Below are 26,991 nucleotides of genomic sequence, written 5' to 3' on the forward strand. Positions count from 1 at the left end.
CACAGTGATTTTAGGCTTGCTTGAACACGTTGTGCATGTCCCTGCTTCCCGTGTTAGCATTAAGATTACATGTAGGCAGGCTGGGGTTTCTAACGAATAGTTCGTAGTGTGCTACGAAGCTACAAAGAGAACATCAGCAGGCTAGATTACAGTTGTATTATGACCATAGCTTGGCGGTACATTGTCGCTACTATACGGTATTGTGACATTACCGAAAAGAGAAAATGTTCTTAAATTGCAAATAATGATTCCAACCGAGTGAAACTAATGTCTTCAAAAGCAGGGTTGATGGTTCGTTCGTGGAGTTTAATGTCCCAAAGCGACTCAGCCTATGAGAGACTCCGTAGTGGAGGACTCCGGAAATTTAGACCACCTAGGGTTATCTAACGTGCACTGACATCGCACAGCACGGGTGCCTTGCTTTTCGCGTCCATCGAAAAGCAGCCGCCGAGGCCGGGATTCGATCCCGCTTTCTTGGGGACAGTAGTCGAGCGCCGTAACCAGAGCGCCATCCCGGCGGTGTAAAATAAGGGTTGAGTAAAAGCTGGTAGATATAGGGATTGAAGAGAGGCATTTATTATTGATTGGAAATATAATTTTATTTCATGCAGGTCATTAGCTTTAAAAACTGCCTTTTGGAAAAGGGCTCAAATTATGATGAGTAAGATGCGTGGCGCATACACGTCATATGTTTCTTCTTTCGCCATGCCTGCTTTTCTCGCAGATTTTTGTATTCTTTATTAGTCTCATAGTTTCACACTTTATTATTGTTACTCTTCTGCTTCCAAAAAACTAACTGAAATAATTTTCTCGAAGTCAAAATTATTCTTCAATGTACGGCCAAACGTCTCCCATCAGTCTGTTGCTGTGGAGGGCGCCAGTGCCTGGGACGGAAGCCAGGAGGTAGTCGACGTCTAGGGTCGAGGCACCCTCCTCTCCAATGAAGAATGGTCTCTGCGAAACACTGACATCCAGCTGGGCACTCCAATGAGTCCTGGGTTGGATCACACTGGTGAGCAAAAGAAAACATGGAGTCAGAATTGGTAGAACGGAAAACATGCATGGGACGCAATAGCAGATTAGTGTTAGCGTAAAAAAAAGACATCGCTAGGGACCATAAATAACTTGAGTATATTTGAGAGCAGAAAAACATGCTTTGTCGGTCACGCTCTTTCTGCATCCATATTACGTGAAATGTACGCTATTAGAGTCCACAGCGAAGGAGGACATTATTTACAAGGCGTGTGCAAATGAAATGTTAAAAACTGAATTACCGGCAGATAACTTGTCTTTATTTTGGATGTAGGCCACAATCATTTTTATTGGGATTAGCTCTACAGTTCAGGCCGTCATAAATGATTCAGCTGTTCTCTAACTTCGCTATGCGGATTTGCTTGGTTTCAAAATAATAAATTAGCATAATTTTAAATGGAATCACGAGAGCTAAAATACTCAGTTATAACAGATATATACAACAAAAGCGTTGTTGTCATCATATATGCAGTATTCAAGTGATCCAATATAATCATGCTGTAGTATGGGAAAGACATTGTAGACGTGTTTAAAATCTCTAGTTTTGCGTTCAATATCCCGTACTTCAGTGCTGATTAAAGGGGTAGTAATACATTCTACAGCCATATTACGTCAAAAGTCTTCGATTTCGATCAATTGTATTTTGCTCCGGCAGAAAAGAAAATACTTCTTGAAGAGGAATGCCACATGAACGACGCAATATTCTTTAGCGGCGCAGTGGACACACGGTGCGCATAACGTTGTCTCCGTTCTACCGCTCTTTCTCAGCCGATTCATGTAAGCAACACTAATCAAACCCGGCTACAAAACAAACACACATACACACACACGCACTCACACACATACCTATATATATATTGTCGTGTTTGCGCGTCGTCGATGGAGAAAAGACATACGCGCAACTGTTAAACTGTTAACTTCGTTTATTACTAGATAAGAGGGTGCGACCAGCGTCGGCCGAGGCGTAGGCCGAACTGCGGGGCGAAGAACGGAGGGAACGGAGGCCGGGGATGGGGCTTGCTTCCCAGAACCAGAGGAGGGCGAGGGAGCCCACCGTGGGGGGCGTCCCGCTGAGCGCAGGCAGGCGGCGAGTCGTCCCGGCGAAGCGCAAAGAGGGGTGCGGGCCTGTTCATTAGCGCGCACTGCTCCATTCACAACGGAACGGACGAGCACAGCACTTGGAACACAACACTTCCTTCCCCCTTAAAAAGTTGCCTGATAGCGTGCAGGGGGTCGGCGAAGACGCGTGGAGACACGCTGGCTCTGTGCGCACAGGGAAGGACCACTTGTAGGCTGAATGTTGCCCGCTGTGCTTTGTAGGTCTGCCCTGGGTGCAGTTGTTTCTTCTGTGGAGAGATGCCAGGCTATGTGGGAGGATGGTTCAGATGTCCTCGCTGCTGCCGGACCGCTCTCGGAAGGCGTCGTAAATCCACGCAGCTGGTTGAGGTGTCGGCGTGCCACCGTTCCACGTATGCTGACAAGCCAAGAGCGCAGGCCTATGCGTCGCACAACAGTAGCTTCCTCCCAGCGTGGTTTTCTGAGAAACTGGCGGGCGAGGACGCGCTGCCCCTCAACAAGTGTCCCGCAGCGCGGAATCGGTTTTTCCTCCCGGGTCGTCTCTGTTTCTGGCTCGGGGAGAATAGCTGTGAGCTGCGTCCGCATTTCGCGCTCGAACATCATTTTCGCTGGGGTCTGGCCTGTCGTGTTTTGTACAGTTGTGTGCTGCTTGAAAAGAAAACGTGCAAGGCGGCGCTGCAGCGACCCTGTCTGGTCTCTCTCAAGGGCACGTTTGAGCTCGGCCACGTAGCGCTCGACTTGTCCGTTTGTCGCTGGGTGGTAGGGGGCCGATGTGACTGATGAGATCCCGTAGTCGCGATAAAACTTGAGAATCTCTGCAGATACAAACGGTGTTCCGTTGTCCGACACTACCTTGCGGGGAATTCCGAACGTTGCGAACAGTGATCGGAGGTTGTCAATGACTGCTGCCGAAGTGGTTTGTCGCATTTCCCTTATTTCAAGCCATTTGGTGTAAGCATCTACTAGCACAAGGAAAGTGCAGCCTTCAATTGGGCCTGCAAAATCAATGTGCAAGGTGTGCCAAGGTGTGTGTGGCTTTTCCCATACTGGGAGAGGAGCTTTCGGCGGATTGCTCCGGCTGCTTTGGCAAGGCTTGCAGTTTCGGACTGTTGTTTCAATGTCGTGGTCAATGTTAGGCCACCACATATAGCTTCTGGCACACGCTTTCATGGCAACGATGCCCCTGTGTCCGGCGTGGATGAGAGAGATAGCTTGCGCGCGTAGCTCTCTCGGAATCACAACTCGGAATCCTAATAGGATGCAGTCGCGGTGAGTGCTCAACTCTGTAGCTCGCCTGCGGTAAGCGTCGAAGTTGTCCCCTTTGAGTTTGTGCACGTTGCCTTGTTGAAAAGCTGTGTAAACTTGGCGTAGAGTTGCGCATTTCTGCGTAGATGCTGCAACTGTGCCTGCTGTAAGCGGAGGTTCTGGCAGTGCTTCGAACATAAGAACGTCTCCGGGCGGAGGCGGTTCGTCAACTGTTTCGTTCAGTGGCAGGCGGCTTAGCGCGTCGGCATTCTGATGTTTAGTCCCATTGCGGTAGACCAGATCGTAGTCGTACGCTGAGAGCTTGATGCACCAACGTGTCATTCGCGGAGACAATGTCGGTGGCATAGGCTTTTGTGGCCCCAGAATGCCCAGTAGCGGTCGGTGGTCCGTTATAAATATCACCTTTCGGCCGGCAATATACTGCTGAAAATGTGTCGCCGCGTAGACGATGGCCAGCCCCTCTTTGTCCAGTTGCGCGTAGTTGCGCTCCGCTTGTGACAACGTACGTGAGGCGAAGGCAATCGGGGCCTCCCTTCCGTGGTCATCAGTCTGCGAAAGTACCGCGCCGACTCCGTACGGAGATGCGTCGCAAGACAAAAGCAGTGGCTTCCTTTCGTCGTAGTGGCTGAGGACTGTACACCTTCGAAGCAGGTGTTTCAGGGCGTCGAATACCTGCTGATGGCGGGGCGACCATGTCCATTTTACATCTTTCCGGAGCAGCTGATATAAGTCGTTGGCCACAGTAGCTCTTTGTTCTAAGAAACGGTCGTAGAACGTTAAGAGTCCGAGAAACGCCTGTAGCTCCTGCTTGTTTGTTGGTGCCGGTGCTTCGGTGATCGCTCGCACTTTGTCTTCGGTCGGGTGGATGCCTTCTGCATCAATTCGGTGTCCTAGAAATTGCACCTCTGACACTGCAAAACAGCATTTTTCTTTGCTTAAACGCAAATTTGCGTTCGCTAGCCTTTCAAGAACGTGCTCTAGGCGCGCTGCATGCTCTTCCGTGGAAGCGCCACTGATTATTACATCGTCCAGGTAGACACAAACTCCTGGAATTCCTTGAAGTACTGTCTCCATGAACTTCTGAAATATAGCCGGGGCTGCAGCTACGCCAAAGGGCAATCTCTTGACCTTGTACAGGCCTTTCAGTGTGTTGATTGTCAGTAATTCTGACGTCGGTTCGCTCACCTTCAGTTGTTGATAGGCCTGGGTGAGGTCTAGAGTGCTGAAGACTCTTGCGCCGCGTAGTACACTGAACACTTCTCCAGGTGTTGGCAGAGGGTAAGACGACGCTTTAGTCGCAAGATTTACGGTGCTCCGGTAGTCTCCGCAGAGGCGTATGGTTCCGTTCTTCTTGCGAACTACAACCAGTGGTGTGGCCCATTGCGAATGTTGTGTCGGCTCGATGACACCTTGCTGCTCCAGTTTGTCTAACTCCCTTTCAACGGAAGCTCTGAGAGCAAAAGGTACCGGCCTGGCCTTCAAAAACTTCGGTTGCACGCCGCTTAACAACTCCAGTGTGACTGGTGGCCCTTCATTACCTGGAATCTCTTCAGAGAATACTTTTTCGTATTTCTCCTGCAATTGCTCAATGACGTTGTGGCTCGGCGTTTGGTGTATGCCGCATATCGTCACCCCTAATGGAGAAAACCAGTTTCTCCCTAGAAGGCTTGATCCTGAGCCCTTCACAACAAGGAGAGGTAGCGTATGGGTCTGGCCGTTGTAACAAACCCGCACGTTGGCAGATCCCAACAGTGGCAAGTTTTGTCCTGACCACGTTCGCAGGTGCGTGTCGTCTTGCTGCAAGGGTGGTGCGTCTGATGGCCACGAAGTTCGGAATGTGGCCTCACTGATCAGAGTACAGGCTGCGCCTGAGTCCACCTCGAACTTAATCAGTTTGTGGTGTACTGTAACTTCGGTAAAAATCTTCGGACGCGTGCCGAGATTCACGGTGTTCAGGTCGTACAACACTGATGATACTGCTGATGTTGCTCCGTGGGCATCAGATGGCGGCCTATTCTCTGAGGCGTCTACGCTGTGGTTAGGCTGAGAAGGCGACTTTATCTTGGCAAGCTTCCGCTTCGTAATGCATGCTTTCTCAATATGCCCTTGCTTGTGGCAAAAATTACACGTGGCTGACTGGAATCGGCATCCCTGGGCGTTGTGTTGGCCGTCACACCGCCAGCAGCGTTGTACATTCTTGACCGATTTTGCAACAACAGAAGGTCTGCGTACCTGGTTGCTTGTCTGATGTACCGGCTCGGTGTTCCGGCGCATCGCTCTCTGCTGGTGACCGGCGCTCTCCGCTCGCACGGCGATGTCGTAAGCTTTGTTAAACGTGAGGTCCCTCTCAGCGAATAGGCGCTGCTGTAGTGACTCGTCACTCAGTCCGCACACAAATCTGTCACGTAACATGACGTCCAATGGAAGCATGGTGGTGTTAGCAGATGCTGTGTCTTCATGCTGCCCGGTAGCTGTCCTGGCTGTGGTCAGCGTCCCAAAATTGCAGTCAGCTGCAAGCTTCTTGAGCGCTGCTACGTAGGCGCTCACAGTTTCGCCTTCCAGCTGATCTCGTCGCTGGAAGCGGGCTCGGCTGTAAACTTCAGATGGCCTCGGGTCGTAGTGCTTTTGAAGTGCTGCGACGATTTCTTCGTAAGGCACTTCCGCTGGTGTGCTTGGCTGAATAAGGGCGCAGACAGTGTCGTAAGTCTGCTCCCCGCACAGCGTTAGCAGGTTGGCCCTCTTCAAGGCTGAATCCGTGATGTTGTTAGCTTCGAAGTAGAACTGGAGGCGTCCAACCCACGATGACCAAGATGAGCCGTTGAATTCTGGTATTAACCCTCGCGTAGCCATGGCTTGTCAATAGCGTTGCGTAGCGCGGGTCAAATCCACTTCCTCGTCGCCACTGTCGTGTTTGCGCGTCGTCGATGGAGAAAAGACATACGCGCAACTGTTAAACTGTTAACTTCGTTTATTACTAGATAAGAGGGTGCGACCAGCGTCGGCCGAGGCGTAGGCCGAACTGCGGGGCGAAGAACGGAGGGAACGGAGGCCGGGGATGGGGCTTGCTTCCCAGAACCAGAGGAGGGCGAGGGAGCCCACCGTGGGGGGCGTCCCGCTGAGCGCAGGCAGGCGGCGAGTCGTCCCGGCGAAGCGCAAAGAGGGGTGCGGGCCTGTTCATTAGCGCGCACTGCTCCATTCACAACGGAACGGACGAGCACAGCACTTGGAACACAACATATATATATATATATATATATATATATATATATATATATATATATATATATATATATATATATATCATCATCATCATCATCAGCCTGATTATACCCACTGCAGGGCGAAGGCCTCTCCCATATTTCTCCACTTAACCCGGTTCTGTGCTAGCTGCCCCCACTTGACCCCTGCGAACTTCTTAATCTCATCCGCCCACCTAACTTTCTGCCTCCCCCTGCTACGCTTTCCTTCCCTTGGAATCCAGTTTGTTACCCTAAGCGACCATCGGTTATCCTCTCTTCGCACTACATGTCCTATATATATATATATATATATATATATATATATATATATATATATATGTGTGTATATATTGTTACGTGATGAGATGCCAAGCGATGGCACACAGCGACACAACAGAAACAGAACGACGTGATGACATGACGATGAAATATGCCTAATGGCCAGCGGGCCTGGCGCGAGCACTCCGCCCCACACCACTGCTCGCTTCGTCATCTTCGTAGTATTACCCGGGGCCACCGAGCGATTGTCCCGATCGATTTCTAGAAATCAAATGCATGACGTGACGATGGACACAGACAAAGGATTGGGACATGAAACGGTGGACACCACAATGAATGCGAAGATGAGAAGAATGCTGGCACCGGAACATGAAGTCCAGTCTTCACCGTTTGCCGAAAGCCAAGGCTCATGGACACGCCGAACGGCTTGGGCGGGGGTGCTGTCTTCGCTCGAGTGGTCGTGAGGTCGCTTCGTCGTGGGATCGGTAGGGTCGGCTTTGGGCTCTTCCTGGTCGTCGTGTGTTGTGGTCAGGGCTGGGGACGAGGCTGCGGACAGCGGCTGGTCGCGTCCGAGCGAAAAGGGCTAGGGCAGAGCTGGGCGGCGATCTTCACGGGATTTCGGCAGATGGACCCGGCGTACTGTTGGCTTCGACGGTGCAAGGTGAGGATGGGGATGAACCGCACCTCCAACCAAATGTTACGTGGTGGCATGACAAGCGATGGAGCACGGCGACATAACAGAAACAGAACGACGTCATGACATGACGATGAAAAATGCTTTAATGAAAAAATGGCCAACGGGCCTGGCGCGAGCTCTCCGCTCCGCGCCACTGCCCGCTTCGTCATCTTCGTAGCAATATATATATTGTCACGTGGTGGTGACAAGGCCGATGATAGAAATGAAGAGTCGGTGATTGCACTGAAGAAACTCTTTATTGGGCTGACTTGCGCCCGCAAAAGAACTAAGCAACTCCGTGGCGGTAATAGCAACAAACGTGCTCGTCGATCGTCGAAGAAAGAATGCCCGTTGCACTCGTCAACGCTCAATTTAAAGGCTGCTCAGAACGATCTAGGTAACGTCGCAAACTGCTAGTAGCACAACCTGGAACATTGAAGAAACATACGCAAGTGATCGGAATCTCTGAGACAGATCTCGGCGCATTTTTCGCGACAAAGAAAATGATAACGCGTCGTATGGCGACAACGAGCATGAACAAACACGGGATACAGAATTGATACGCGTACCAGGATCACAGTGATAAGCCCGCATGCCGGCGGCTTATAAAAAACAACAAATACTGTTTTAAAAGTTTCGCGGCATTACTTCCCTTTAAAAAAACAACGCCTTGATGTTTCAACATAAACAGACATGAATAAACATAAACATTGCAAAGCAAACATAAATAGCCTTTAGCGCGCATAATATGGCTTACGGTGTACCACATGCACAATTTCGGGATGCACTCGGCGCCGCTGCGATGCTGCCGCGCCGTCGGGAACGACCTCGTAGTTCAACTGTCCTCGTCGGCGAAGCACCTTGTAGGGGCCGATGTATCGGCGTAAAAGCTTTTCGCTCAGTACGCGGCGGTGAATCGGCGTCAAAACCCAGACTTGATCTCCCGGCTTGTACTCAGCATCGCGTAGTCGTAAGTTGTAACGTCGGGCGTCGGTTCGTTGCTAATCTTTAATGCGCATTTTGGCGAGTCTTCGGGCTTCCTGTGCACGTTTAAGGTAGTCGACGACGTCCAGGTTATCCTCATTGGTTACATGTGGTATCATTGCGTCAGGCGTCGTCGTGGGCTCCCTGCCGTACACAAGGCTGTACGGGGTCGACCTGGTTGTCTCATGGACGGACGTATTATAAGCGAAGATGACGTAGGGTAGAATTGCATCCCATGTCTTGTGCCCGGCGTCGGCGTACATTGCAATCATATCCGCAATAGTATTGCTGAGACGCTCCGTAAGTCATTTGTCTGGGGATGGTACGCAGTAGTTGGTCGATGACTTGTACGACTGTATTCTAGGATGGCTTGCGTCAGCTCTGCCGTAAGTGCCGTTCCTCTGTCAGTGATGAGGACTTCTGGGGCGCCGTGTCGCAAGAGAATTTGTTCGACAAAAAACTTTGCGACTTCTGCCGCAGTGCCATAAGGCAGTGCTTTTGCTTCAGCGTATTAGGTAAGGTAATCGGTCCACTTGTTACCCGCATATGAAGATGGAAATGGGCCGAGAAGATCCATCCCAATTTGTTGAAAGGGCGGGGTTGGGGGCGGTACCGGGTTCAATAGTCCAGCTGGCCTGATCAGCGGCGTTTTGCGTCGCTGGCACTCACGGCACGTAATGGGCAAAGTCGGCAGACAGTCGCGGCCAGTAGTACTGCTCCTGGATTCGATGCAACGTGCGCGCAAAACCGAGGTGCTCTGCTGTTGGCTCATCGTGCAACGCATGAAGAATTTCCTGTTTGAGGGTTTTAGCCACGACAAGAAGCTGCGCTGTCTTGTTGGGAGCGAAGTTTTTCTTTACGATGACGTCATTGCTTAAGGCGAACACAGACAACTTACGCCTAGAGACAGCAAGAGGAGAAGCGGTCTTGCCTTCCAAGTAATCTGAAAGGTCGTTCAGCTGAGGATCTGATCGCTGTTATTGTGCTAAGCTGCTGGCGCTTACTAGTCCCAGAAAAGTGTCTTCGTCGTCTTCTTTCACCGGCGCATCAACGGGGGCTTGTGACAAGCAGTCTGCATCGGAGTGCTTGCGGCCTGACTTGTAGATGATTGTGACGTCGAATTCTTGAAGACGTAGGCTCCATCCGGCAAGACGGCTGGAGGGGTCTTTCAAAATAGCCAGCCAGCAGAGTGCGTGGTGATCGCTTGCCACCTTGAATGGTCGACCGTATAGGTACGGATGAAACTTAGAAGTGGCCCAGATGATTGCGAGGCACTCCTTCTCGGTGGCTGAGCAATTGACTTCGGCGTTTGTCAGGGACCTGCTAGCTTAGGCGATTACGTTTTCCTGTCCGGCACTGTTCTGGACGAGAACGGCTTTTAGGCCCACACTGCTCGCGTAAGCATGAATTTCGGTCTCGGCGTTTTCATCAAAGTGTCCACGTAGCGGAGAGCACTGCAGACGGCGCTTGAGTTCGTCGAGGTCGGCTCCTTGCGGCGCTTCCCATTTAAAAGGTACGTCAGCCTTTGTAAGCTGCGTCAACGGTTCGGCGATCCGCGAAACATTTTTCACAAGTCGTCGGTAATAGGCGCACAGCCAGGGAACCTGCGCACGGCTTTCTTGTCAGCAGGCGGTGGAAATTGTGCGACTGCAGCGGTGTGATGAATGCGGTCTTCTCGCGATCTCTTTCGTCGATCTCAATTTGCCAATATCCGCTCTTCAGGTCCATCGATGAGAAGTACCTTGCATTGCAGAGCTGGCCCAGTATGTCGTCGATGCGGGGAAATGGGTAGACATTCTTATTAGTTATGCTATTCAAGCGGCGGTAATCGACGCAGAAGCGAAGTGTGCCGATTTTCTTCTTCGCCTAAACGACTGGAGCCTCCCATGTGCTATTGGAGGGCTGGATCACGTCATCACGCAGCATTTCCTGAATTTGATCGCGTATGGCCTGGTGTTCTCGTCGCTATACACGGTAGGGGCTTTGACGTAGTCGTCGAGTGTTTTCGTTCGTGAGGATGCAATGCTTTGCCTACGGAGTTTGCTGCACCTTCGACGCTGAAGAAAAGCATTCACTGCAGTTTTCAAGAAGAGTGAGAATCCGGTCTTGTTTGTCTCGGGCGAGTGCTGGGTTAATGTCAAAATTGGGCTGCTTGGCTCCGTTGGGTGCATCGTCTTCAAGTTGGTTGGGGAGGGCGAAGAATTCCCGGGTTTCCGCTAGCTCGTCAAGAAAAGCAATCGTCATGCCCTTGTTCAGGTGCCGGTATTTGTTGGTGAAGTTTGTGACGGGGGGAGCACATCAATTTGTCCAGGGCAGAAACGGCCGATGCCTCTTGCGATGCCAAGTACTCTATCCAGTAACAACTGAGTGTTTCCTTCGACAACCCCTTCCGCGATTTCGACTTCTGCTGTAACCACAGGGACGATGACGCTTGATAGGGGCGGTACGGTCAATTCTCCTTCGAGGACGTTGAGAGCGACGTGATGCGTCGAAGTTCTTGTAGCAGGTATGGCTTTGTAGGCCGAGAGCTTGATTAGTTTGGATCAGAAGTCGATGACCGCTCGATGTTCGCTCAGAAAATCCATGCCCAGAATCACATCGCGGGAACAGTGCTGTAGGACAACGAAGCTGGTAGATTAGGAACGTCCATTTACGGTAACCTTTGCGATGCATCGCCCCGACGGGATAATAAGGTTACCACCAGCGGTGTGTATTAGCGGGCCGTCCCAAGTGGTCGTCACTTTCTTGAGCTGGGCGGCGAAAACTCCACTGATTACAGAGTAGTCGGCCAAGGTGTCGACTAGGGCGGTAACCGTGCGTCCGTCGACAGCAATCTTATGATTGCTTGTTCGCGTCCTAGTATTCCACACTGGCTTCGGTGTTCAATCTCTTCTTCGTCTTGCTCTGAAGTCGCGGACTTGGCACACCTTCGTAACGTCGCTGGGCGGCGATGTCAACTTGAAGTCTGGTCTAGATCTCGTCGACTTTGTGGTCTTGTGGATCGGCTGTGTAATGTTTGCGTCGTCGTCACTCATCGTCGGCGAGGGAGAATCTTCATGTTTTCGTCGTGAAGCAACGTCACCTTAAAAGGTTGCTCTATTTAGTTTCCCCTGCTCGGGCTTGGGGACCTTCCGCGCACACTCTCATTGTAGTTACGGCCTGGCGACACAAAGCGGGCCCTGTATGGCGATGGGGACCTGTACCGACGGCTTGGTGGCGCAATCTCACCGCTACGCAGATGGTTGTCGATTTCTTGCGGTCGTTCACCTGGGCGTGGTCGTGAAGCATATCGACTGCGAATCCGCGGAGACCGATTCGTCTGTACGGGCAGTGGCGCATCATGTGGCCGGTCTCACTGCAGGAGAAGCATAATGGCCGGTTGTTTGCTGTCCTCCAGGCGTCGCACTTCCTGCAGCTTGGGGTCGTTGGTATGCTTGGCGGGCGGAGGCTAAAGGGCGGCTTCCAGGAACAGGACCGTAGCGGCCAGGGCTTGGAAACTCATCACGTCGTGACGCAGGGCGACGTAATGCAGCAGCGTAGTTCATTGCTTTTGCCTCTTGTGCTGGAACAGTCGCAGCCGTCACTTGAGGAACGCCCAGCGCCTGCTGGACATGTTCACGGGCGACGTCCGCGAGCGTCGCCACATGGGGTTGTTGCGATGATGGCAGCAATCGGCGGAGCTTCTTTGGCACGATCTCCCGGATGAGGTCCCGAAGGTTCTCTCCTGATTGCAGATGTGCTGCGGCAGTGGCTTGAGTAGTCCGCCTGAAGTAGTCGTTCGTAGTGGCGCATCCGGATGTCCAACGTCTTCTCGATGGTCGATGCTTCCCTTCCAAATTCGTAAACGTTTTTTGGCGGGTTCCGGACCAAGTCGCCGAAGAGATCAATGTCGCCGAAGAGGATAAACATAAAGACTGCGTTTCGCGCCCCTACCGGGCTGTACGAGTTCAATTGCATGCCTTTCGGGCTACGTACAGCTTCAAGCACTTTCCAGCGCGATATGAACATGGTGCTCGGTTCTCTGAAAGACTACGCCTGTGGGGTCTACCTCGATGACATTTTGGTCATCGGCGACAGCGAAGATGAGCATCTCCGGAATCTGGATAATGCGCTTGTCCTTTCGTACTAACCTGGCTTCCGGCTAAACCACGCGCGACAAATGTAGGTTTGACCTGTCGGAAATCTCTTACCTCGGCTACAAAATACCCCAAACCTAACAATGTGAAGCAGCTGCTGACTTTCCTTGGCATGGCTTCCTATTTACGGATATTTGTAGCCAAGTTTGCCACCACAGCAGCTACTCTCACAAATTTGTTAAAGAAGGGTGAGACCTTTATATGGTGTGAACGGCAGCAACGGGCCTTTCAGGCGCTCAAAGATGAATAGACTCAGTGCCCTGTACTTAGCCACATTCCCGAAGACGGGCACACTGAAGTGCGCACTGACGCCAGCCAGGTCGGCCTGGGGGCGGTTCTTCTCCAGCGCGACTCCCAGGGTGCTCAGCACTTCGTTGCATACACTAGACGCAAACTCTGCGCTGCCGAAAGCCATTACCACTCCAACGAGTTTCCAATAAGTTTCGCCACTACCTTTTTGGGCGGAAATTTACCATCGTAACGGATAATTCTGCAATCGCCTGGATGTTCACGAAGCAGCACCTAAAGAACAAGTTCGCTTGCTGGATAATCACGCTTCAAGAAATACACATATGATGCGCGGCATCGGGCCTGGGCTCTTAACCATATTGCAGATGCCTTGTCGCGACACCCCAGTGATGACGGCAACTCTCGAGCTCGGTACAGAGAAAGTTGGCTCTTATTTTGTCAGTAAGATATAAAGAAGGCCCAAAGCGTGGGCAGAGATTTGCGGCTAGAATGGCTTCCCTTGGGGACACTGGAAGCCACTGCAAGTTTCTCTTGCGGGATGCTACATTATACCGTCGACATTAGCTCAAAAACCGCAAGGTAGAACCGTATCTCCTCGTACTTCCTGCTGCTCTCCGCGGGCAGGTGCTCAACGCTACTCATGACTCCCCCACAGGAAGGCACATTGGTCAGCGAGCAACGTTACGAAAGGCGCAGGAACGCTTCTGGCGGCCCAAGATGAGCAGCAACATCCGCGTGTACGTTGCCAGTAGTACAAGCGTCTTCCAAGTTGTCAACCCGGGCTGCTAACGCCAATCCCTTTGCCTGAGACTATTTGACACCATAGAGATCAACCACATTGGACCTCTGCCGACATCAGCAGTGGGCTACCGGTACATATTAGTGGCTGTAGATTATCTGTCAAAATGTGTACAGGTTGCTGCTGTACCCTCCTTCGCTGCACAGTTCGTCGTTGAATTTTTACAAGACCAGTTCGAATGGCGGCACTGGCTTCAACGAAAAGTAATATCGGACCGGTTAACCTCCTTCCGGTGTCACGAAATCCGTGCCTACCTGCGAAGGACGGGAGTTGAACACAACGTTGCATCGCCCTATTACCCTCAAGCGGATGGTCTCTCCGAGCGCAGGAATCAGACAATACAAAAGCTAGTCGCTCCCTTCTGCATGAACAACAAAAAGGCGAGACAGACTGTGACCAGCACCTCCAAGCGGCGGCCTACGCTGTCAACACTTCTGTGCAAATTTCAGCAGGAGGAACGCCTTATAAGATTGTATATGGACAACAGCCTCAGCTTGCAGGAAAGGGCCCCTGGCAAACAACTATCAACATCGGGATCCCTGTACCACGACAGGCAGCTTGTCAGCGCATCAGGTCGGAAGCACGGAAAAGAGCGTCTCATGCGCAACAGGCGCAAAAACGCAACTATGACCGCCGACATCAACCAGCTTCTCGCTATAGAGTTGGAGACGAGGTCTGGGTGCGACGTGGCCTACAATCCACAGGGCGTAAGCTGAGCGCGAAATATGGTAGGCCCTACGTAATCACTGAGCGCTTAGGTGACAATAAGTGGCGAGTGTGTACTGCGGCGTTTCAGGCAGGTCCAGACAGGCGGAGGAGAAACAATTTCGCAGTGCACGTGTTGCGGTTGAAAAAAGGGTCGTTAGCCTGCAAGACTAATTAGAGCAAGCCGCCAACAAGCAACTGGCGCTGAAGAAACTCTCAGGTGCATGACTCAACAAGGCCTTAGCGGAAAGCCCAAGTGGCAACGACCCCAAGAATCTCGCCCAGAGAGCACCTTGCCACTCACTGAACGAGACAATATGAATATGTCATCGATGTGTACATCCTCATCGCTGCACAAAAGGGCAGCCCGGAAAAAACAAAACCGCCATGTGGAACAGATGCGACAGCAGTGATGTGAGTTGATGCATTTAAGGACCACAGTTGTGGCCAAGTGGGATGTACTTAGCCGACGACGAAGTGAAGAGCCCAGGAGCGAAGGAGAAGACGACGATGAAGACAGAAGAAAGCTCGGCGTTCGAAAGAACGGCCGCGACTGCTTGTTCTCCGTCACAATATATATACAGTATATATATATATATATATATATATATATATATATATATATATATATATATATATATATATATATATAGGGTAGGGCATAAAATTAAGGTAGTTGACACACGGTAGAAAAAACAACACTTTATTCCAACGTTTCGGCCGGGGTCCGGCCTTTGTCAAGGAATATATATACATATATTTAGCGCTGGTGGCCTAACTTCTAGACAGCTAGTCCGCAGAAGCACTTCCTCTTTCTCAGCCATCTGTAGGCTTAATATGAACTTCTTTCAATATATATATATATATATATATATATATATATATATATATATATATATATATATATATATATATATATAGTTCCATGTATCTTTTTAGCATTTTCAAGAAACCTACGCCTCCAATTTGGATTTATATATATTGTAGCAGTCCTGAAGATTAGAATGTGAAGATAGATGGATTGATTAAAGAGAAATGCAGAGAGGTCGATATGAAGATGGTAGTAGAAGCAGAAAACAAGGAGACAGACGTTGGGGAAGGACTCTTGCGCTGGGCGCGCAGCCGTTCACCAGCTGATCTTCCTGCCTTCTCGACCTGCTCTGGCTCCGATGTCAAACCCCCGTCGTAACAATTTGGTGACAAGGTGTGGGGTACGTGTACCCTAAGGACGCATCCTCAACCGCTGGAGCCTCATCGGAGCTGTCACCTCCCTGGTGTTCCTTCCGTTCCAGTAAGAATGCAGCTGACTGCCGAGCAGTCTCGAATATGAACGTAGGACCTTATGCCTCATCTGGTAATGTGCCGCCGACCGCCACGAACGCGACTTTGCCATTCGAGAGCCTCGTTCCTTTGCTGGCCAAGAAGGGGAAGATATTACCCAGTGGCTCACTCATTTTGAACGTGTGATCCATTTAAGTGCGGGGATTGGGTGGCAAAGCTCGCGAATGTCGTATTCTCGACGCAGACCGCCTTGATGCACGAGAACCGCGAAGACTCTTGAGAAATTTGGAGGTTCTTGAGGAAGCTATGCAATAAAATTTCGGCAATCTAACTGCCAAGATAGCACAGGACGAGCAGACATTTGCCAAATGGACCCAGACAGCAAGTGAGACGCACCCCATACAATAACGCTGAAGCTATGCAAGATCGCAAACAGCCGGATTACAGAGGAAGACAAGATAGGCCATCTGCTCAATCGGCCTTGCAGATGACGTCTACCACTTCCCCATTGCCAAGGACAATGCAAGGGCCGACGTGGCCTATTTAATGTTTCGTCGCGCTCGCAACAGAAAGCGGTGACGGAAAGTTCAACCACCTTCCACACGGCGACGCGACCGATTGCTCAATCTCAGCCACCGCGCTATGCCTCGTCGCCCTCGTCGACGCGGGCTGACTCACGCGTTCATCCTCCCGCACGGACCTGGCCCTCCTCCTCACTGAGAAGGCTGCATGTGCTGACGATGGCTTTCTACCACGTTACCCCCTTTCTGCCATCCCCCCCAACCAGAACATGAGAATTTTCTACTAGCTTCCAGTTCTTTCTAGAAAGCCGGGGGGGGGGGGGGGGGGGGGAGCTAAGCTCAGATGTGCGAGCGCGTCAGCGTTTCAACAGGCGCATCGGAAGGCCCGCAGAAGCAAGAGATCGAGGTAAAACTGGCTCTACACGAGGAAATCGTAGAGGCAAAGCTGCGGTATCTGAACAAGTTGATTTTGACGCGTCAAATGCGCCAACTGCGGGCGGTACATCGACACTAAGTGTGATCCCAAATGACAAGCAAGGCATCATCGCTCGCAGTTTATTGACCGCAACCACGCAAACCGAGCCGCCAGGTACGACGCATTTTCCTAGCTCCAGCGAATTATCTGAGCCTGAGCAGCATTGCACCGGCGAACGTGAGCGGTGCTGCACGCCTGTGCAGGAAAGTGTGTGCGCTTGTGAGCAGAGAGTGACTAGTATGGTGTGCAAAGAACATTTTCCGGAAAAGACAATCCTGACATGTGAAGCGTGCAGAACTTCGTAAACTGAGACCTGCCGCGAAAGTTTTGTATGCAGTGTTGTGACTGGAAACGACAAAAGTGCTTGTGAACTGTGTGTGACTAGAATATTGACCTTTTGTGAATATCCAGCATGCCACGAAGTGTCTGTGAACAGAAATTGTGTCTGTATATTGTGTGCCAGCGGAGGAAGGGTAGCGGCCTTTCGTGTGTGTTCATGTGTTCGGTTTGGGTGACAAAAAAGTCTAGCAATCCTCTTATGGTGGGGTGTGTGAGGCCGGAGTGGCCTATTTAATGTTTCGGCGAGCATGCCGCAGAAAGCGATGATGGAAAGTTTGACCAGCTTCGATAAGGCGACACGGCCATTTGCGCAATCTCAGCCACTGCGCTATACCTCCTCGCCATTGTCAACATGGGCTGACTTACGCGTGCATCCACCCGCATGGACCTGGCCCTTCTCCTCACTAAGAAATCCGCGCGTGCTGACAATGGCTTTCTACTAGCTTCCAGTTCTTTCTAGAAAGCCATGGGGGCGGAGGCATAGCTTTTACAGCTTTAGGCCGCCTCTGCTCCTCTTCCGCTTCAGGACGATTCGGCGGCGGTTATTTAAGACCGCGCCGCGCAGCCATCGGCGGTTCTGGTTCTGATGCTGGTCATCGACGAAGATAGCGTAGCAGGCAGGCCCCGACTTAGCAGTCGTAAAAAGAGCAAAGAGCATATATGTTAGCGCGTCAGCACATATAGCTACGCGTATTTTTTATTGTCAGCCTCTCTTGTAGTGTAGTTGCCTCTCTTTTGTAAACAAGTTTTCTGTATCTTGTGTTTCTGTCATATAAAGTTAAGATGTGTTTTGATACTGCAAGTTCGTCGTACTACGTCACATTGTGCGTGTTTGTGAACTACACGTCGCCTGCCGAATCGAGAAACACCTTGGAGAGGTGCGGAATATTTGGAGACAACGAATTACCTGAGATTTTACTGGCATTTTGAGTTCTGGCACAGATGTTGCTCGACACTGCTGGACATTTGAGACCCTCAGTACTCGCCGCATTACACCGAAGTTCGGGAGACTGGCAAATGCTAGTACCGTGGCCAGCTTTTATGAATCTTCATCCGAAAAATCTCCTGTGCGCCATTCTTGAAATCGTTAGGAATGAGATTACACGACGTGAGCAGCTTAACCAGCACTTTGGTTTTGCAGAGAAGCATATGCTTTTCGAGCCCAGGCACATGCGTGCCCACTGACGTCTAGGCATACACCAGTGAATGTCACCGACTTCGCCTGCCGCGAATACTTGGACACTCCATGACAAAGGGCTGACCATATTTACCGGCAGTTTTCTTATCGTCACCGCAGAGACCCTCTGTCTTACTCAAACCTTACATTGCGCCAGCCGCTGTAGAGCCACAGCGTCCTGGTGCTTACATTTGGATATTCCTCGCGTACTAACTTGCAGGAGCCCAATGACGCTGCGCTTTTTTTCCGTCGAATGCCGCGTGTGGTGTCACGGGTAACATTTCCTGAGACGGCATGAGCCAACCCGCCATATTGCCCTACACTCACACATATCGGCCAGAACATCCTATTCGGAGGAGCCGATTGCAAAACGAAAGACTCCGCACCCATTTTCCCGCCCCCTATGACCGTAGTGCGACCCCACCTGATTCGCTTCGTGTGCGCCGTTCCCCGTCACCACGGCGCAGATATCCGCCTCCCTTGCAGAAAAACTAGCCACAACGGCTGATAGAGGTGAGGTCGCTGGACAATGTACGGTGCACCTAGTATTACTCCGTATATGTAAATGATAAAGAACAAGGTTAAAGTGCTTGTGAGCAGTTTGTCTACAATGGAATTGGTAGAGCAAAGTAGAGTTCTGGGCTAGTTGGTTCTGGGACATGATTACTGGGAGGCTTAGCGCGGAACCGACAAGGACAAGAGAGGCACACAGGACGAGCGCTAACTTACAACTGAAAATTGGAAGGGGAAAGTGTGCGAATTCGAGGAAAAATAAGTGCGCATGCTCTATAAAGCGCTGAATTTGCATGACTGGAAAGATAATTCAGGATAATCTAGGGCCACCCAAAGGCAGATAAAACAGAACAAATAGAGAAAAAATACCGGAAGCATACAAAAAAAACCTGCACAGCATTTAAAAACGATGCTTCCTTTTTCAACAGAATAACCGACGTTTCACTTACGCACTTATCAGTGCCTAATCTATGGATGAATGACGCCTCAAGAAGCTCTCTTGCTAATTGCACCTTAGACCGACCAGGAACTTTGTTTGCAGTCGCGGAAAGCTTACTTAAGCCCCTACGGAAGTATGAAAAGAGCGAACCTGCACTCAGCACTGCCTCTGATATTAGAAAAAGAAATACGTGGTGGGGGCGCACGTTCACCGCGTAACGCACAACCTAAAGAGAATAGCGGGAAAGTTCGATGTAGACGTTGTTTCCACGGTGCCTCGAAAACTGTCTAGTCTGTGCGCTCTAAGGAGCCTAAGCCACCAGAAACCGGCATGTAGTGTAAAGCATGTAACTAAGTTCGTTGCCTGTAAGGTGGGTGTTGTGTATGAAGTCCCTCTAAGCTGTGGCCGCGCCTGTATAGGCCAGACTGGCCGATGTCTAAATGAGCGCTTAAGGGAACATGCTGCATCGTTCAAATCGTCCCAATCTAATAACCTGCCTAGGCATTGTTTAAGTTCCAAATGCCATCCACCTTTCGGGCAAACAAAAGTTCTTGTTCGGTCTAAGGTGCAATTAGCAAGAGAGCTTCTTGAGGCGTCATTCATCCATAGATTAGGAACCGATAAGTGCGTAAAGGAAACGTCGGTTCTTCTTTTGAAAAAGGAAGCATCGTTTTTAAATGCTGTGCAGGTTGTTTTTGTATGCTTCCGGTATTTCTTCTCTATTTGTTCTGTTTTATCTGCCTTTGACTGGCCCTAGATTATCTTGAATTATCTTTCCAGTCCTGCGAATTCAGCGCTTTATAGAGCATGCGCACTTATTTTTCCTCGATTTCGTACACTTTCCCCTCCCAATTTTCAGTTGTAAGTTAGCGCTCGTCCTGTGTGCCTCTCTTGTCCTTGTCTGTTCCGCGCTAAACCTCCCTGGAATTGATAGACACTGTCGCTACTGTTTCGGTCATGAGTTCAGATTTCAGGTACATTTTAAAAAACAAGTTTATGTTTATACGGGACAAAGCAGCAATTTTTATGAAGTGAGTGGACAGTTATTGCATCCTGTTGGGGAGTGCACCCTTAAAGGTTCTTTGGAGGCACAGTATTGCCGGTGGAGAATGCAATGCTTGTAATCCTGGGAATTGACTTCCTGAGTATTTGCGAGCTACAGTTGAATGTGGGACGGGAGCGTTAACCGTTAGTGGTTCTCTTCCAATTGAACGTTTTTGAAGAGTGATCAAATTATGAAGTTGTTTTGTTTGTGTAATGTAGGCTTCGTAACGCCACATTCCGTAGTGTACGTCCAGGTGTCCTGCTCTGCTCCGTGCCATTAATGGCTCCTTTGAGGCTACTGCGTCGCCTATTCATTTACAATGTGTTAAAAAGGTGGGTTAGTGCAGCATTGTTTGTTTAGCGTGAAAGAGGGCCGTACCTGACTGTGGACTCTAAATGTTTTCGGGAACCGGTTGATTTTTTGAGCAGCCTTGAAACAAGCCGTGCGTGCACACCGTGCTGGCCCATGACGCTCGCCGGCTGCCCCGCGCCGGCCTCTCCGCCGGGGCGAAAAAGGCCCCGCGCCTTGCTTCCTACGCGCTTATCTACCCTGGTCTGTCGCTGCTAACATCATGCCCCTCCCTCCCTTCCGCAAGATTATCTGCTTGTTCATGCGCACTCGCGCTGCCCGTGCAAACAATACAAATAGGAAGACGCGCGCGCGGTTTAAAACACCTAAAGGGGCTGCTGAGACCCCGAATATATATATATTAAACGTTCTCATTTCGTGCTAGGTTAGGGAAACTAAATCGCGTCAAATAAATATTGCGAAGGGAAATATCAGCTCCGATGAGAGCCGTTTATGTCGACTTTGTAATAACTGACACATTAAGGTTTTTAGGCAGGCTGCATCAGGCTGCACAGATGTACATTTCTATTTCGCTTCCATCGAAGCTTGAGTGCTAGCTGGTTGCTCACAAGCATGACTGACACCTATGTGGCAAAGTGTCGTATCTGTGTTATTATATTACGGTGCTGAGGCGATAGACAACGAAGACGTTCTGTGCGGTGCCCTCAATAACAATGATGCCGAAGCTAGAACCAGGCCTCATGAAGAACATGAAGTAATGCAAGTGAATCTGGTGTAAACCAGTATGGCGTCTCTTACTTATCATTGGTCGTTTCGGGATGTTCAAAGCCTAAAAAATACAATTTCACTTTCAGCTCTAATATCGGTTAATGTCAGCTCTGCGCGTCACGCTAAATCGAGTGGCAAAGTAGCCCATGAACCAGCTTGCACACAATTTCATCACTTCAAGTGTATTTAGGAAAGCATATATCTGCCTAAGAAGACGAATTTTCTTATTAGGTCATTTCACCGTACGAAAAGCTTAAGTAAACGCACATCCTCACCTGTCTATAGCAGTGACGGTGGTGGTATAGTGGATCGTATGGGCGCCTTGAGCTGAAATATAGGCACAGATATAGCAGGTGGCCAGTCGAGTATAAACGTGTAACACTTTCGAGAAAGGTACAGGAAAACACTCCACTGATATAAAATATTGCCGCGATCAAATAAATTTAGAAGGCAGCAATAAAAACCGATTACTGTGATCAAGACAAATGGAAAACAGTCACGAAGGTAATATTATTGGCTTCGGCGAAGGTAATGTTTAACAACTCTTCAAAATGTAATCCTAGTTGAGCCCTTCAATATTTTGCCTACACCGAAGAATGGCCCAAGGACCAGCAAAAAAGCTTTAAAGATTTTTCGAATGCTGCGCGGATGAAAAATTCTAAAACATTCTCGTCGCTGAAGTTGAGTGCGAACAGAAATGTTGATTTTGATGAACACAGACTGGCCAATTTCAAGTGTGCCTGAAAGCATTGTGCCCCCTCCTGACGGCAGCATATTCTCGTTAGGTAGCATAGTGACTTATTGTTCAAGGACGGTGTTAGCGGTGTGTTTCACCTCACCCATATAACGGGGTTCGGGCCAGATCATGCCGAGGGCTTAGCCACATGCACTGCATGCCTGCGCTTTCGTTGCATTTAGCTGAACTAAGCCCCTCCTGACCTCGGCACAACTCGCAGCCAAGCCAGAGCGCCCGAAAGCGTGGCATCCGCACTCCCCATACAAAGGCTATTCTTTCGGCAAGAGCTAGGCACACTCGCATGTCGCACGGCCAGCCAAGTGATTAAAGCGCGCTTGACACATATGTGTATATAGAATATTTTATGCTTCATGCGAATTGTTTTCATTCTTGCGCTTTACTTCTTATTCTACCTAGGTGATTTGCAGCAAGAGAGTGAAATAGATTAAGTGCACAAGCATAGTTATTAGCATGCTTGCTCGAATGGTTAGTGGGTTCAATACAAAAGTGCCTAAATCAAAACGAGACTTTACTAAGCACTTGAAGACGCAGAAAATGTAGCTTCATTGTTTCAGCGAGCACGTTAAAGTTCTACTTCAGTGCTTAACATGATAGTTCATATACAGAAATGCTACAAGTGTAACACGACCGGGCACACCTGTAACCAGTGAAGAGCAATTGTTAATTTATTTTTCTCAGTTCTACCAAAAGTGCTCAGCACTTCGGCTTCGCGTTACACGGCTGTCCCTGGGCATTCGAAGCCTCGTTGAGCCCTGGAGATGCACTTCTATTCATTCCATGTTGATTCGTTGTATTTCTGAAGCAGCAGTTAAAATACAGAATAGATAAAAGCAAAACACAGAAGCAACCATCATTACACGTCGTCGGCTTTTTTGGCTGAGGCAGCTGCGTGGTCGGAAGATTGGGCTATATCAGCTGGCTTAAAATATCAGCGAGCATGCTTCGCAGGTTTCCTTTTACTACGCAGGTGTTCAGATTCCTGTTACCAGCCTCCAGTGGAAACTTTAGGAGAGATAGAGAAAGAGAGAGAAGGCAGAGAGGTTAACCAGGAAAACTTCCGGTTTGCTACCCTGCACTGGGGAAGGGGAATGAGGAGTTTAAAGAAGAAAGATAGAAGAGAATGATAGGAAAGGTAAGGCGGCGAAGAGCACAGTCAAAGTTTCTCAATCAAGTTTGTGTCTCTCATAAAAAACATAAGTGCTTTGAAGGTTTTGCCGTTAGATGCCTTCTGTGGCCATGGGCCGAGGAATTTCTCCTCTGTGAAAGGACGGCTGTCAAGATGGTCCCGAGCCGACCGCAGCGCATATCTTGCGCTTGAAAAAGCAGGGCACTCGCAAAGGAGATGCTGTGTGGTCTCTTCGCCGCCGCGTCTTTCGCAGTTAGGGCTATCCGCCATTCTCATCACATAAGCGTATTTTTTGGTGAATGCAACACCGAGCCACATACGGCACATCGGTGTTGTTTCGCGCCGCCCTTTGTGAGGGGGAACACGAAGGCGCAGCCCAGAGTCTAATTCCCTGAGGCCTCGATTGGAAAATCCTCCTTTGTTCCAGGCTGAAAGCGTTAGCTCTGCCGCTAAGGAACGAAGTCGACAAGCTGCGTCAACTCTAGATATAGGAATGTTCACTGTAGTTTCGTCGTTGTGTGCAGAACGGGCAACTTGGTCTGCCTGGTGGTTTCGCTCAATACCGGCAATGTCCAGGTAGCCACTGGAAAATTATATCATGACCTTTTGATGTAGCGTCGTGGCATAGCACGCGGATCTCTGCAGTTAGTTGTTCATGTGATCCACGACGTAGCGCAGCTTGAACGCCTTGAAGCGCTGCTTTCGAGTCTGTAAAAATGGACCAGACACCTGGAAGTTCCTGGCCGATGTATTCAATAGCTGCACGTAAGGCAGCCAGTTCCGCACCAGTTGAAGAGGTGGGGTACGTCGTCTTGATCCTCAGCACGATGGACCTCGACGGTATCACTACGGACCCCGCGGAGCTTGTTGAAGCAACTGAGCCATCGGTGTAGACGTGTTCACGATTATTGTGCATAGAATACAGGTGACCCAACGTCATTTGCTTCAAGGCAGGCAATGGTACACCCGTTTTGTTTTTTACTCCCGGAATAGATAGGTAAACTTTCGGTTCATGTAGGCTCCATGTGGGTAAGCTCGGTCTTGAAGCTGGAGTGAACTGTGAAGGAAGGTAGGTGCGATGAGCTGCTATGGTTTTGGCAAATGCAGTATGTGGTCTAATTCTTGGGATAGTTGCCAGGTGGTGACGGGAAACCCGGGTGAGGTGTCGTATATGTGTCCTCATGGTTTCAACAGCAATATATGTAGCTATGGGATGCTCGCGGGAGAGAAGAACCGTTGCTGCCGTTGAGACGCATTTTGGCAGTCCAAAGCAGATGCGGAGAGCTTGAGCTGGCACGCTTTGGAGGATCTCGATGTTCGTCTTACTAATATTATTGATTATTGGAAAGCTGTACCGCATGTAACCCAGGAAAAGTGAACGGTATAGTTGCAGCATAGAGTGCACTGACGCGCCCCAGGACTTGCCTTCTAGAAAAGAGAGAACATGGGCAATCGCCGTCAGTCTTTTCTTCATACCACTGATATGTGGACTGCACGAGAGGTTCCTATCAATGACGATTCCAAGGAAGCGATGACTCTTTTCATAAGGAATAGCTTTGCCATTTATGTACACTGCGTATTGTGACATTGATTTTCGTGTGAAGGCCACCGCAGAACACTTCTCTGTTGAGATAGTAAGACCCTGTACACGAAGATATGACGTCACAATCGATGCCGCTTTTTGTAGTCTTGCACGAATTCGGGGTCGAGTCACGCTTGAGGCCCAAATGCAAATATCATCCGCATATATAGAGATCTGAGCTGACTGAGGCAGCAGGTCGACTAGGCCGATGAGCACAAGATTGAATAGAGTGGGGCTCAGTACCCCACCATGCGGAACTCCGCGAGAGGTTCAATGCGAGGATGTTCGTCCGTCCTCTGTCTCGACGAACAGTGACCTGTCTGACAAAAAACTGCGTATCCAGCTATAAGTTAGTCCTCCGATATCAGCAGTTTCCAGTGCATCTAGGATGGCTTCGTGCGTTACATTGTCGTAGGCACCTTTAATGTCTAAAAACAATGCCGCAGTCAACCTTTTCAGATTCTTTTGGACATTGACGTAACCAGGTCTACGACATTATTTATAGAGGAGCGGCCGCGTCGAAACCCAGACATGAAATCTGGATATTTTTCGTGTCGTTCCAAGTACCACTCAATGCGTGTTAATAGCATCCTTTCCATTACTTTGCCGACGCAGCTGGATAGCGCAATGGGGAGGTATGAATTAATATCGAGCGGTGATTTTCCGGGTTTTAGAAGTGGAATGATACGACTTGTCTTCCATTCACTAGTAACTTTGCCGTCGCTCCATGACCTGTTGTATGTCTGCAAGAGAGCCTGTCGAGCCTCTTGTCCTAGATTGGCAAGCGCAGAGTACGTCACACCATCTGGCCCTGGCGAAGATGACCTTTTACAACAAGCGAGAGCAGCGTCAAGTTCTTCCAGTGTGAACAGTAGATCCATCCGTGAATCCCTCGATGGCGGAACATCATTACACTGCTGTGGCGCGAGTGTGTTTGAAGGTCCTGTTATTCTTGCGCAGAATTCTTCGGCTACGTCGACCTCACTGCATCTCTGGTGAAGCGCGATTGATTTGAAATGGTGGCGTTGTTGAGGTGATGTACGAAGGCCGCGAATGACAGTCCAGATACGTGACAATGACTTCCGTGGGTCGAGAGTTTCACAAAATGTCCTCCAGCGATTAGACTCCAGGGATTGAATTTTGCGCTGGATCTTTTTCTGTATGCGCTTTGCGTATGTGAGGTCTAGGTGAGACTTTGTGCGCCGGTATTTACGTTCCGCCCTGCGCCGAAGCGATCGTAGTCGCTGTAGTTCAAAGTCAAAATCTGTGTAGTTTGCGACAGGGTTAAAGGTACAGGTTGCACTCTCCATAGCGTCCTTAATTTTTTGTTCGAGACTTTTGGACAAGTCTTGGGTGCAAGTATCTTCCATAATAGTTTTAAAAAGTGTCCAATCAATACGCCGCATACGTGTCGCTGTGAGAGATGTCGAATGGCTGGTAATGTTGAGGTAGGTTGGGATATGGTCGCTGCCATGAGTTTCTATATCTGTAAACATCGGACATGTTTTGTAAGGCAATGTGAAACGAAAGACAAGTCCAAGCAGCTGCTGTAATTAACACCTCTAATATAGGTCAGCGTTCCATCGTTAAGGCAGAGTAGACCATTATCTGAGGCGAAGGACACAAGCTTTCTGCCTTTAGAGTTCAGCCGAACGCCTCCCCAAACGGGGTGGTGAGCATTAAAGTGACCTGTGATTATTCATGGTCCAGAAGTGATGGCTATAAGCTCACTTAATCTGTCATCGTCGAAGTGACTTGATGGTGCCAGGTATGCAGCCACTAGCGTAAATGTCAGGGCGCGACACTTCAGGGTCAAACACACATACTGGTTGTCATTGTTCGGGGGAACAGAGTGGAGCACATATGTTAGTTCACGTCGTACGTAGACGACGACTTTGCTGGGCCTGTTGAGTGTTGGCGAAGGAAATGCCTCGTAACCGGAAATTCACAAAGTATTTGGTAGATTCGGCTCGCCAATAACGAGAACAGGAAACTTATTTTCGTAAACATAGCGTCAAATATCTGAAATCTTGGGCATTCCACTGAAAGATGAATGCTTGCTTGACCTTTTTGTGAAAAGGTAATCCCGAGAAAGCCATGGTGCTGTCTACTGTAAAGCTGCAAGAACCGGCTGCAATGCGTCCAGTACTTGCAAGGCGCTGTTCGCTGCTGGCGTGTGTATGTTCGAAAGCAGGATTCGCATAGCGCTCATCAGAG

The 26,991-nt window shown here is 49.7% G+C and overlaps 1 protein-coding gene across 2 annotated transcripts in view; it reads right to left on the reverse strand.

Annotated features, from left to right (window-relative positions):
• Positions 1 to 552: 552 nt before the first annotated feature.
• The window catches only part of LOC146181045 (uncharacterized), a 44,845-nt gene continuing 18,406 nt past the window's right edge, over positions 553 to 26,991 (reverse strand). For both annotated transcript variants that reach the window (XM_084576237.1, XM_084576236.1), the window contains 2 exons: positions 21,585 to 21,636; positions 553 to 1,009 (listed from right to left, as the gene is read on the reverse strand). In XM_084576237.1, the coding sequence (XP_084432363.1) occupies positions 830 to 1,009; positions 21,585 to 21,636 (232 nt within the window). In that variant the 3' untranslated portion in view covers positions 553 to 829. The remainder of the gene's footprint in view (positions 1,010 to 21,584; positions 21,637 to 26,991) is intronic.

The sequence above is a fragment of the Amblyomma maculatum genome, chromosome 8 (assembly GCF_055883805.1).
Source record: "Amblyomma maculatum isolate TAMU_Amacu chromosome 8, ASM5588380v1, whole genome shotgun sequence".
NCBI classification, from domain to species: domain Eukaryota; kingdom Metazoa; phylum Arthropoda; class Arachnida; order Ixodida; family Ixodidae; genus Amblyomma; species Amblyomma maculatum.